Below are 12,055 nucleotides of genomic sequence, written 5' to 3'. Positions count from 1 at the left end.
TGAGAAGATTATTTTGTTCTTTTCTGTATAATTTCTTCTATCCAATAAACCTTGTTAGGGGAATAATGAAGGGAAAGTGTGTTGCTTTATCTTGAATATCCACCAGTGTTTCTGAAACAACTTAAAAATAGCAGCTAAACTATTTAATAGACAAGATACAGACCTAGTTTATTTTAACAAGGAAGACTAGGGTATTTCTCTGGTTTTACATTTTGCTTAAAATCCAAAGCCTCGTTACTCTTTGACTAACCTTGTACTATCTAAACAGCGGTAGCTTTGAATTCCTTTAAGCTGGCTGTTGTTTCTACCTTGTTTCTTATCCTGCTGCAGGTAATCAGCAGTCCTTTCTACCAGAAAATGTTATTGATATCAAATACCATCCTCACCTTTAAGACAGTAACTGTGTCTGGGCTGTCTGTTCGGGTGACTCCTTGTTCTGCCCCATGGTCTTTCACACTGGTGCACGCATGGTTCCCGTGTCCACGTAAGGAGTGGAACTGCTATAGGTTTTTCCCCAAACAAACCCTAGGGAGTAGGTTCGTACCACGAAAGGATTTTTTTTTTTTGAGAAATATCAGAAAATACCAGAAATATCAGAAATCCTAAGGCTATTTAATAAAATATGTCAGTATAGTGTCCAAACCCATATGTTTAACTTAGTGCTTTGTTTTTGAAGGAATTCAGTCAGCTTTTTGTTGATATTCAGTGACTATTAGTGGCTTGAAATTCAAGTTAAGTATTTGTTACAATAACATAATAAGATTACATCAGAATATTTAATAATTACTTAGGTTGTGAGTATTTTTGAGTCTGAGTTTTGAACCTTATGTTTCTCTTCAGCGTTTCAGGGTGGGGACAGTGGTGTCCGTACTATGGAACAAGCTGTAAATTCACAGCCAGTGCCATTAGAATCTGAATCTAATACTGACAACATGGAAAATAGTTCTCCTGGTAAGATTTCTTCCTTTTAAATTGAGCAGAATATATGCTTATTTGTCCATTGTGTATACGTGTGTGTATATGTGTATATATATTTTTAAATAACAGAAGAGTTTGTAACAGCTGGATTATATTGGCACGATGTTCAGTGATGTACTTAATTGCTACTGCTGTTGTATTACATTCACAAGAAAGCATTTTATCTGTTTTCAGGGTCATAAAATGAGGTGGGGAGAGAGAGAGAGATTATCACAAAGAACATAATACTATGTTGAAAAAAAACTTAAGAAAAACTATCTTGCTTCACCGCCAGTTTAATAACTGTTCCCTTGTTTTTAGCATCAGTTTTGGATGAGAAAGGTGAGCAAAGCAACGAGGAAGAACAAAAAACTATCAAGCCTACAAGTAAAGAGTTCAGGAAAACCTGGGGGTTTCGAAGGACTACAATTGCTAAGCGAGAAGGTGTAGGAGATGCTGATGTGGACTCTATTGATCAGCAGCCACAACAGCAACATCAAAGCTTAAACCTCAGGCGTAGTGGACGGCAACCAAAGCGAACGGAAAGAGTGGAAGAATTTCTCACAACAGTAAGACGCAGAGGAAGGAGGAGTGCTCCTACAGCTCTGGAAGATTCAAGTGAACCAGCATCCTGTCCAGCTACAGATGCTGAAACTGCTTCAGAAGATAGTGTTGAGAGCACTCCAGATATAAAACCTGCGACTCGGAGGATTGCCACTAGGAGTAGTAAGGATCAGAAAGGCTCTAAAAGCAGACGCGCAAAAGAGGAGGAAGAAGAAGAGGAGGAGGAGGAAGAGGAGGAGGAAGAGGAAGATGATACTTCTGATAGTGATAGTGATGGGTTGACTCTAAAGGAACTGCAGAATCGACTAAGAAAGAAACGTGTGGAGCAGAAACCTGTGCAGCTGACATTGAAGGATATACAGAACCGCCTGAGGAAAAGGAATTCAGAACAAGAGCCTACAGAAACAGGTGATGTCCAGTCTGAAAAACAAGTTGAGTCTGAGTTGCCGGTCAAACAAGAGCCTGAGACTGCAGACAGCACTGAGATTGCAAGTCAAGTGGTTGTGTCTGAGGAAGACACTGAAGATCTTCAGGTTGAGAAGGAGGCAAAGCCTGCCCTTGACACAAAAGGGATCGCAGATGAAGAACCTGAAGAACTGCCCAAAAGCAAACCTGAGTCTGAGATTTATGACCCAAATGCACTGTATTGTATTTGTCGTCAGCCTCATAACAACAGGTGAGCAAAGGTTTCAACTAAAAACACAGTGCAAGTAGTTGGAATTTTTCTGTGATGAAAAATTAAACCAAATGCTAATGGTTACTTTTTGAGTACATGTAAATGAGCTGTTGGGTTTGTGTGAAGTTTGGGGGGGGGGTTTATAAGAAATGTTTAAAAGAGGGGATAAATGAATCCAGAAATGAACAGTGAGGCAGAACAGTATACTGGTACTTTAGCGGGGTACTTAAGATCTGCTGCTTGAAATATCTGTTGAGGGTTAATTGTCTTTTCATTTCACGATGTTTTACTGTTTCTTGGGTTTTGTGTTTTTTTTTTCTCCAGGTTTATGATTTGTTGTGATAGATGTGAGGAATGGTTTCATGGTGACTGTGTGGGTATTTCTGAGGCTCGAGGGCGATTGTTGGAAAGGAATGGTGAGGACTATATCTGTCCAAACTGCACCATTCTGCAGGGACAGGATGAGCCTCTTTCAGAAATAGACCAGCAGGATGCTAAAGCAGGACAAGTAAATGTGGATGGCACAGAATTCACAAGCATAGGAACAATTGAACAAAAATCTGTTGAGGACCAAGGAATCAAGGGTAGGATTGAAAAAGCTGCAAATCCAAGTGGAAAGAAAAAACTAAAGATATTTCAGCCTGTAAGTATTTTAATTGTTTCTTATTTTTCGTGTTTCACTGAGTACATTGAGACAATGGCGTACTTGTATGGCTGTAAATCTGACTTGTTTTTTAAAGCTAAATATGAAGCTGAACAACCCGCTAAGTATTACTGTTTAGCAGAAGTTTATCCATAGTTCTGTCAGTACAGGAACTAAAACTAAGCAAGTGTTATTTTGAAGTTGGGAATTCAAAAGTTTTATGTAGGTGTAAGGAAACACCACACTACATGCTTTGTGCTATTCTGCCCTTCATAAATACTGTTTTGGAAGTCAAATAATAAGGTGTTCTTCTAATAAAAATATTAGAATTCTGAGCTGGTTTATACTGGCTTTGAAATAATCTCAAACAATTTTGGACATTTTTCAATGATAGTGAAATTTTTTACTTAACATTGACAAGTGTCTGTTGAAGTGAATTCCAGCTGTACTTCCTCTGTCCTTCCAATTAGTCTTTGAAGTTCTGATTTTTGTCCTGATGCTTCTTCAAGCTATTGGTACATAGAGAATTGTTTTACACTGCCTTTTTTAACATAAAAATACGTATTTCAAATTATTGCAAATTTTAGCATAAAATATAAACGAAGCTTAAATTTTGTAATAGCAAGCTCCATGCCTGATTCAAAATACAGGCATTCTTCACCTCAATGTACAGGAATTTAAAAACTTTATGCTACAGTGGTTGTCTTTGTACTGCCTAAGCTACTGTAGTAACGCCAACATCTCGAGCATTTTCCTTTCCTTCTTACTATGCCTTGAAGAGCATGTTTAGTGTATTTGCTGTTAGAATGCTACAGCTATTCATATTTTTTTTCTGTATAAATTTGCCCTTTGACACCTAACCTTTAAACTTTGAAATCATCCCTAGAATAAGTATTACCAGCATCTCTCTGGAGGAATCTTTCTGTTGTAGTACATTTTCTGCAAAACGTTTATGGAACAACCCCCTGCCCAGTCAATTTAAATAGCAGAGCTATCCATATCAGCGTAGTCAGCTTAAGGTATAGATCAGAACAGTTTGAGCTTAATATATAAATATTTACTATTTTAAGATAAATGTGTAGAAAACAGTATTTTTCTCAAAAATGTTTTCAAATACAGTTTCAAATACATTTGTACTTTTTTGTACGCAAAAACGTTTTTGAGAGTCCAGTTCTGTTGGCAGTGGTCTGCATTTCACTGACACTGTTAGTATTAATTTTAAGTTCTGCTTCTGAGTATCACCAATTACTCTTTGATATTAGCATGCTAACAAGTTACTTAAACGTGTTGGGCATCTCTCCTTTAGTGAAAGAAAAACATAAGCATCATTAACTCATTGCCTCTTCTGGAAGAACTGCTAATATTTTAGGTATTCTTTTGGCATTTGGAAATGGAATGGAACTGCTCTATGTGTGTTTGCCAGGTGGTACCAGCTTCTGAGAGAACTGAATGGTCAAGGCTGTGTTTTAGCCCATGCTGTCCCTCGTCCCTCAGTTCAGATCCCTCTTGTATAAACAAGCACCACTCCCACTGCAGAATTCCCTGCCCATTCTAGGCAAAAAGATCATTGCTATTTCATATGTTGCTGGCCTGAAATCCCTCTGTGGTACAGCGACTGAACAGTCTAATTATTCAGTTTATCTGTTCTCTTACACCAGTATTCTGAGCACTTTGAGAAAGACTCCTTTTTGTTGCTATCCGTAAGCAACTCTAGCTGTAGAGGTTTGGTTTGTGATTAGAACTCCTAGAAATTGCATAAGTACAGACTTCAGCACTGCAAGTTGTGTAATCATCTGAGTAAATGCCCTTAAGTAGAAATGACAGCTCAGTTAGTCTGAAGTTTGAGGTGCTTCTTAGGGAACGTGAATTGATACTTCTGTCTTGTACTTCATCGTTAAGTGTGGACATGATAGAAAAGTATTCTAAAGCATAAGCTTAATTTTTATGGGATAATTCCCAAACCCAGGTTTTATCAGAGTGCAGCAGATAATGCTGTCTTACTGACTTTCGATTGGGGAAAAATAAGCCACACTATGCAAATAACTTTTTTTTTTTTTTTTTAACTGGAAATACTCCTGAAATCTTACTTTTGGTAATTACAAATTGCAGTTTATTGATAGGGGAGAGGCTGTCTAGAGCTACAGTAGTTCCATGTGATAGGTCAGTTGTATAACATTTTTAGGAGTAGGCTAGAAGAGTGAGACTAAAGGTATAATTCCTAGAGGTGATATGTTGGAGCCTAAAGAGCTTTCAGATATTTCTAGACTTTGACCTCATGTACTCTGTTTTCAAGGAATGTCCTGTTTTCTAAATCTTAACATTTGAAGTGGAAGCGCTTAAGTATATAACACTGATATAAATGGAGAGTAACTGTGAAGTAGAGGAAAATACAGATTGCATATCCAGACTTCTCAATGTGTAAGAAGTATTAGGCTATGGCAAAATTGTCTAGGAGAATGTTTGTGTAAGTTGGAGACTTGCTGAATTAAAATTGGTAAACCTCTAGAGCAAGAATTATCTGTACACCTGAATAGCTGAGTGCTTCCTTTTGCATGTGTGCACGGTTGAGGACAGCTGCTGCTGGTGATCTGTCAAGGAAAATGTGTTTCTTGAGAAACCAGTTCTGCATCATTAAGGAGATTTCTCACATGATGTAGAGGATCAGCAAAAAGCATTTGTGTGCTTACGGGATCCGAAAATTTAGGAAACCAGCCTCCTTTAATTCACTGCTAGCAGACCAAACACTTGAAAATACAATGTGTTCTTAAAATTACAAAAGTGAAATTCTGACATTTGTATGGGTTGTTTCTGTTACATCATGAATGAAAGCTGTTTTCATGCTGGCAATTGTGCAAGTCGCTAACAGTCATAGCTGTGGTCTGCGCATATGACACGTAAGCATTTCCTCATGTTGTATAGGTACGTTTCTGTTGTTTATTCTTTGAAATTTGAACTCGCTCCATTTCAATCTGTAGGTAATTGAAGCTCCTGGTGCATCAAAGTGCATTGGTCCTGGCTGTTTTAATTTGGCCCAGCCTGATTCTGTGTATTGCAGCAATGACTGCATTCTCAAACATGCTGCAGCCACGATGAAGTTTTTAAGTGCTGGCAAAGATGGAAAACCAAAACCTAAAGAGAAGATCAAACCAAAATCTGAAAAACCTGGCATGCCAAAATCTCAACTGCAGGTAAGCTAATGTTTGTGATCCAAAACAGTTGTCCTGAAGCACAGTGGCTTATTTCTGTGCTCTCCTTTTTCAGACAAATAAGATTGTCAAGTCCTGCATTGAAGGAGGAGCTTTCCCTTCTTTTGTTGTTGTTCTCCTCTTGCCTTTTTCTGTGCTAAAAGCATTGTTTCATTCTTCTGACAATAAAATGTTTTCCTGTCACTTTCTAAAAATCTTAATAATACGTAGAGATAGTTTCTTGAAAGGGCCTTCTAGATGGCAGCGGACTATTTAAAAAAAAATTTTTAATTAATTCCAAATTAATATACCTTTAAAAAAAGTATAAGCAATACACCTTTTTTATTTTAATTTCTTTCCAAATCAATTTTACCTGTTTTTAACTCCAAATTAGTGGGTTTGGGGCAGTAATTTGGAATTACTGTGAATTGTGAACTAACACGACTGCATTGTGTGTGTGCTTTGGGAAGCAAAAAGATGAAATCGAAGCCTTCTCCTTCCTCTTTTGAAACCACTATAAAATGGGCAGTAGTTTTTCAAACAAATAAAAAAACCCCACAACTTGATGATAAATACCATTTTTTTTGAGGTGGTTTCTTTGCCATTCTCTTTTCCTGAAGTTCCAGTGTGTATTACCTTTGCTTTATAGACATGAATGTGAAATTACACCATTTCAAGTGTATTTACAGGAGCTTGCTATAAAAGAAATTTGTGTATGTAACTATATGCTTGGTTTTAGAATATAAAATATTTGATGATTATTAGTAATTAAGCTTCTTTTAATCGTACAGGCCAGTATTAAGCCTCTTTCAAACCAAAAGAGACAATTTCCTGAGAAAAGAGAGATGAATATGAAGAAGACTGTTTTGACCACTGCCAAGACTGAGGCAAACACTCAACCTATTGCTAAAGAGCCAGCAGCAGAAAACAGCACACCATCCTGGGCAAGCGATCATAATTACAATGCTGTAAAGCCTGAAAGGACTGCTGCCATTTCATCTTCACTGTTGTTCAAATGTATGTATCGCATAGGGATATTCCTGAATAATCATTTACATTTTCTTTGAATACCCATCCATTCTTGGCTCTGCAAGACTAGGGAGTTTAGGATTTGGGTTTTTTTTTTCTTAATGTGGCACCAAACTACTTTTCTCCACCTTCAAAGATTCGCACACAGATATACACAAATGGGAGACACTTTTAGAAGTTTCATTTGTATCATATGACAGTTGTATGATTAAGAGCCTGTCAATCTACCCAGCTGATTTCTGGATGAAAACTACATGATTAAGCTTTAAATTTTTCCCATAAAGACAATAATGGTTTCTAATCTAGAAAAGGTAAGTATTGATACATCCGTGTTAAGTTTTACGGAAAGGTTGCACAGTGTGCACCATGAATCAGCAGTTGACTGTACTAATTTGAATTGTATTCTTGTAATTTAGATTTGGCACCTGTCTCTCAGGTCTTGCATTTTCAGTGCTAGTGCCGAGAATGAAATCTTCAACGTGGTATCCAACGATACTTTACACTTCTGCAAACAGCTTTTAACTGTCAAGTGTATCCAAGTTCTTCCTGCTGCTTTTCTTCCTTACATGAAATAATTTAAGGACCATTCTTTACTTTTAAGTTTGGGGGGGAGGCAGTACTCTTCCCCCCCCCCCCCCCCTTTTTTTCTTTTCTCCCCTTTCTATTTATATGTTCATACTTCACACATTATCCACACACACACGAACACATCTTAAGTGGATATTAGGCACAGATATTGCCTTGCATATTTTTGCAGGTTTTGAATAGCATCCTTGTAACTCTCATAAAGGTAAGTAAATACTGCTTTGTAGCCTGAACAAGTCTTGCTGCTAATGACGTTTTTTGATTGACCCCAGCTAAGTAGTTTTACAATGCAGTGGTGGAACTTCAGATGAAACCTTACATTTCACATTTACCAAACACATGACCTGGTGTCTAATGTTTACTCACTTGAAGATTAATGAATTCAGAAATTCAGTTCTCGTAGCTGTCTTAACCACACTTTAGCCAATTTTACATTTTATGTTCAGGAATAAACCTAGTTACTAAACACTTACATTATATGTAAAGTAACTGATAAGTTTATAAATTATCTTTAAGATGAGATTTTTTTAGATGTAATTTTTGAACACTGAGGGAACACCAGCTACCCTAAATTGCTCTTTATTATTATAGCACACAGTAGACTTACTAGGTATATTTTAATTGTATTTACCCACATCAGGTGTTTAAATGGTTATAATTTTTCCCTGCATATTTTTGTTGCATATTTTGTTACTTGGGCCCTGTGCCCTTTTTATAGTGAACTCTTAAGATAGATATTTTGATAAACTTGCATTTTTTTAAGCTTCTTCTAAAGAAACTGTAGCTTTTTTTTTGTCAGAAACAGTAGTGTTTTAAACATAATAGGAGAGAAGGATGTAAATGAAACTATAAGGGCTTATTTTACATGTCAAATTTTTACGACACTTTCTGTCTCATAACCATATCACTTAAAATGTCTTTATATACGTTTTTTTTTTTTCCTAGGAGATTGAGGCAGTGACTTTGGGTTTTTTTTAAGGAGGGTTGCTCTTAAGTTTTACCACACGGGAGGTTATACAGATTTAGCCAATTCCAGTAGAAAATTGGATTCCTGTAGCTAAATTGTTAAATTGGTTCAAAAATATGTGTATATACCAGACTTTAATAATGAATAGAAAACAACCTAGTTCGTGTGATGAAGAACTCATATCAAATGCAAGGAAGAACTTCAGATTGCTATCATTAAGGTAAGTTGTACTAATACGTGGAGACTCTGTGCCATTACTAAATTCCCAGGTAAATTGGGTGTGTATTTGTGAAAAAATTTGTCCTGCTTTTTGATTGGATGGGTTGGATCTGTAAGCTTCCTGAGAAGCTGCTATTGCATCATCTCTAAGAGTATCCTACAAGATTTTATTTATTTAACAAATCTTCATATGCTGTTCAAAACATAGAAGTTACAGCATTATGGAAATTCGTGAGAGTCATCTCGCTTTCACTTTGGGTATCTAAAAGTTGAAACTCTCTAAGTCTGAGCTAGTCTGTCAGGAAAAACACCTTCAGTGGCAAAACATGTAATCTGTTTTAGACACTCATCTTAGACCAAAGTGACTCACTGTTTAGAAATACTTATTTCTGAACATTGATTATGAAAGACATTTAAGATGACTAGTTCAGACATCTACGTGTCTAATGTTTGGACTTAAGGTTGCCTAGAGGAGGTGAAGGACAGGATTCTTCCATATACAGTATTTCAAAATACAGCCTGTTTCTCCCAGAGCTTCAAGCCATGTTCTGCAAATCTTTATTTGTGACTTCAGTGCACGAGGCCCTTTAGGAATTAAGGAAACTTAACGTGACTAGCAGAAGTACTCTCTAACACTCTTTCCATCAGTCAGTTTGTCATATTTCAGACATGGATTTACTTTATATGTTTACTCTGTACTTGTCAGATACACGATTTTGTTGCTGTTACATATGACAGTAGTTCTATTAAGTAGTAGCAAGAAGAGAATCAAGCCACTCTTACAGGTGTACTGGGTGATAGAGGCAGGCAGTATATTTGCATCTGAACCCGGCCACCAAAGCCCCCTTTTCTCCTTCCAACCTGTTTTGCATTTAAGAAGCAAAAAGGCTATTTAGTGCTAGTAGTATGCAGCTATGTAGAGCAGTGATTTCTTTTTCTCTGTTACCCCATTAGTTCGTGTTTCTTCACTTCCTTATTTTTCCTGTAGCTTTTTTGGGGATGAGTTAGGGCTGTACTTTGGGAAGTGACTTTGTACACCAAAATCTGGAGCCTGATTAATGACGCTGTCTAACATCTTGACGTTCCCAGTGGAAATAATCCGATTCATTCATTTAATAACTAGAGTGGGAACTACCTCGAACTTGCTTTGATAAGTAAATATTAAGTACAAGTACTTTTAAAGTTGCAGGCAGTATTTGAACTACACGTACAAGAGGACATTAGGTGTGCATCACATTCCCTTACAGAAGTGTTGCTTTTAATTTCGTTAGGAAAATTAGTATTAATTTAATACACAGTGCTCAACTTTTATATTGAATTTCAAAAGTTATCCTAGCTTCCAAATTGATAAAGTATATGGATTGTTGAGTTTTAGGAACATTGTTGTTCAGAGATTCAAGTTGTGATAGAAATCCTGAATTTGTCATGCGAGCTAGTGTTAATTATCAATATTTAGGTCGTATCAAAGGAGATGTAAAATTCATAACAAAAGCAAACCAGACTCTCATTTATCTAGGAAGATCGTCTAGGTGTTTGTGGGGAAGCACCACCCAAAACGATTTCTGAAACGTTTCAGTTTTGTTAGCAGACTAACATACGTTTTACACTAATAGGAAACACTGGAGGAGGACAAACTTTAAACAGGATAATATAAACACATATTTTCCAGAAGGAACCACAAAAGCAGTTTGCGTCCACTGCTTATTTGACTCTGCTGAGAGCTTTTATATTTAAAGTTTCATGCTAATTAATGTAATGTATTGCATTTGTAACAATATTTGTCCATTATATTCACTGCTGCCCTGTAAAAAGAGGGTATGACACAAAGTTTGCTGATGCAAAGGTTTATCAGCAGTATCAGTATCTATGTTTGAAGCACCTGAACTCAAGTTTTCTGCTTGATAGAGCAACACTTGGAAGAGACTTTTTTCTATATTTTTGTTAATTGTCAAATAGAAGTCAGCAGCAAATGTATCAGCAGTTTTAAAATAGAAAATGAATCCAAAAGGAACAGAAGAAGATAGCCACTTGCAGTATACCATTTTTTAAACTACCCAGTCATAAGTATACTAAGTACTCGTCCATGCTTCAAATCTTTGTTGAAGTTCAGCTGACTTATTAGACTTAAAAGAAATACATGAACCAATAATTTACTTATCTCAGGTGCTAAAGCTACTTAAACATCCTAACTGCAATTATTGATAAAAGTAACTAAGCACACAGGAGAGTGAAGAGGGTTTATTAGATAAAAAATAAACATTAAATGTGTTTCTTACTCTTGTTTTTGTGGTAGAACTTCTCAAGTAAAAAGGACTTCTTTGTCACACCAAGGCACTAAACTTCTGTTTACTTAACCGTAGACAGATAACTAGTATGAGTTTATAGCTAGCTATTGTCTTATTTGCTACTAGTATTTCATAGAAATTGTTAATGAGTGGGACTTGGAAGGGGAAGTGTTCCATTAAGAGAAAAGCACAATGTTTGTGGTACCTCTCCTGCTTTACAGCAGTGAATTATGGAGAGACAACCTCGCGCTGCCACCTCCTGGAAGCGGGAGGCCGGGTTTGTAGAGCCCTGGCTCTGGCGATACAAATTCCCTTTCGTTAGCCCCTTTCAGTTTTCTTCATTTCTCCCACAGCTAAACTTTTCCACACCCAAGACCTGTTCACCACGTGAATAGTGTTTGCTTGTATAAAGATCCCAGATACAAAGGGCACGTGGACTGCTTTGTTCCTATACACCTCTAACAAAATACGGAGATGTAGAGGGAATACAGTGATGCTGGGAGCCAGTCGTCAGCAAATGGGATGTGCATACCAAAACGCATAGATTACAGCGTACATAATTCATGTATTTTTTTCCTTGTGTCTTTTTTTTTTTTTTTCCTTTCTGTAATAACAGTATGAAGGCAGGAAAGAAAGAAAATATACTGCTATAAAGAGGGCAGAGGGAAGATGTAGTACACTCAAGACAGAGGAGTTATGGCTCAGGAGGTAGAAGTGAGGTAGGAAGCTGTAAGTACTGTTGTGAAAATAAAAAAGTAAGGCCTTGTCTGCACACAGACTGGTGCCAGTTTAATGCTTCTTGTCAGGCCAGATGGTACCAGTTTAAACTGTGACTCTTGAGTGCAGTGTATGTGGATATACTGCTATTGGTTCAGCCATTAGGAAATACTTAACTACTAAAAAATATTTACTTAAACTGAGGAGCTGTTCTTAAGTCATAAGTAT

General features: G+C 36.9%; 1 protein-coding gene across 4 annotated transcripts in view; it reads left to right on the top strand.

Moving 5' to 3' along the window:
• DIDO1 (death inducer-obliterator 1) overlaps positions 1–12,055 on the top strand; it is a 56,562-nt gene that overhangs the window by 16,027 nt on the left and 28,480 nt on the right. For all 4 annotated transcript variants that reach the window (XM_087749844.1, XM_087749845.1, XM_087749847.1 and 1 more), the window contains 5 exons: positions 841–951; positions 1,279–2,197; positions 2,522–2,840; positions 5,816–6,028; positions 6,817–7,042. In XM_087749844.1, the coding sequence (XP_087605970.1) occupies positions 841–951; positions 1,279–2,197; positions 2,522–2,840; positions 5,816–6,028; positions 6,817–7,042 (1,788 nt within the window). The remainder of the gene's footprint in view (positions 1–840; positions 952–1,278; positions 2,198–2,521; positions 2,841–5,815; positions 6,029–6,816; positions 7,043–12,055) is intronic.

Source organism: Nipponia nippon, unplaced genomic scaffold (assembly GCF_047370975.1).
Source record: "Nipponia nippon isolate SJK-2023a ecotype South Korea unplaced genomic scaffold, ASM4737097v1 scaffold_13, whole genome shotgun sequence".
In the NCBI taxonomy this organism is placed as follows: domain Eukaryota; kingdom Metazoa; phylum Chordata; class Aves; order Pelecaniformes; family Threskiornithidae; genus Nipponia; species Nipponia nippon.
The sequence above is the reverse complement of the archived record's forward strand: the minus strand, read 5'-3'. Positions and strand labels throughout refer to the sequence as shown.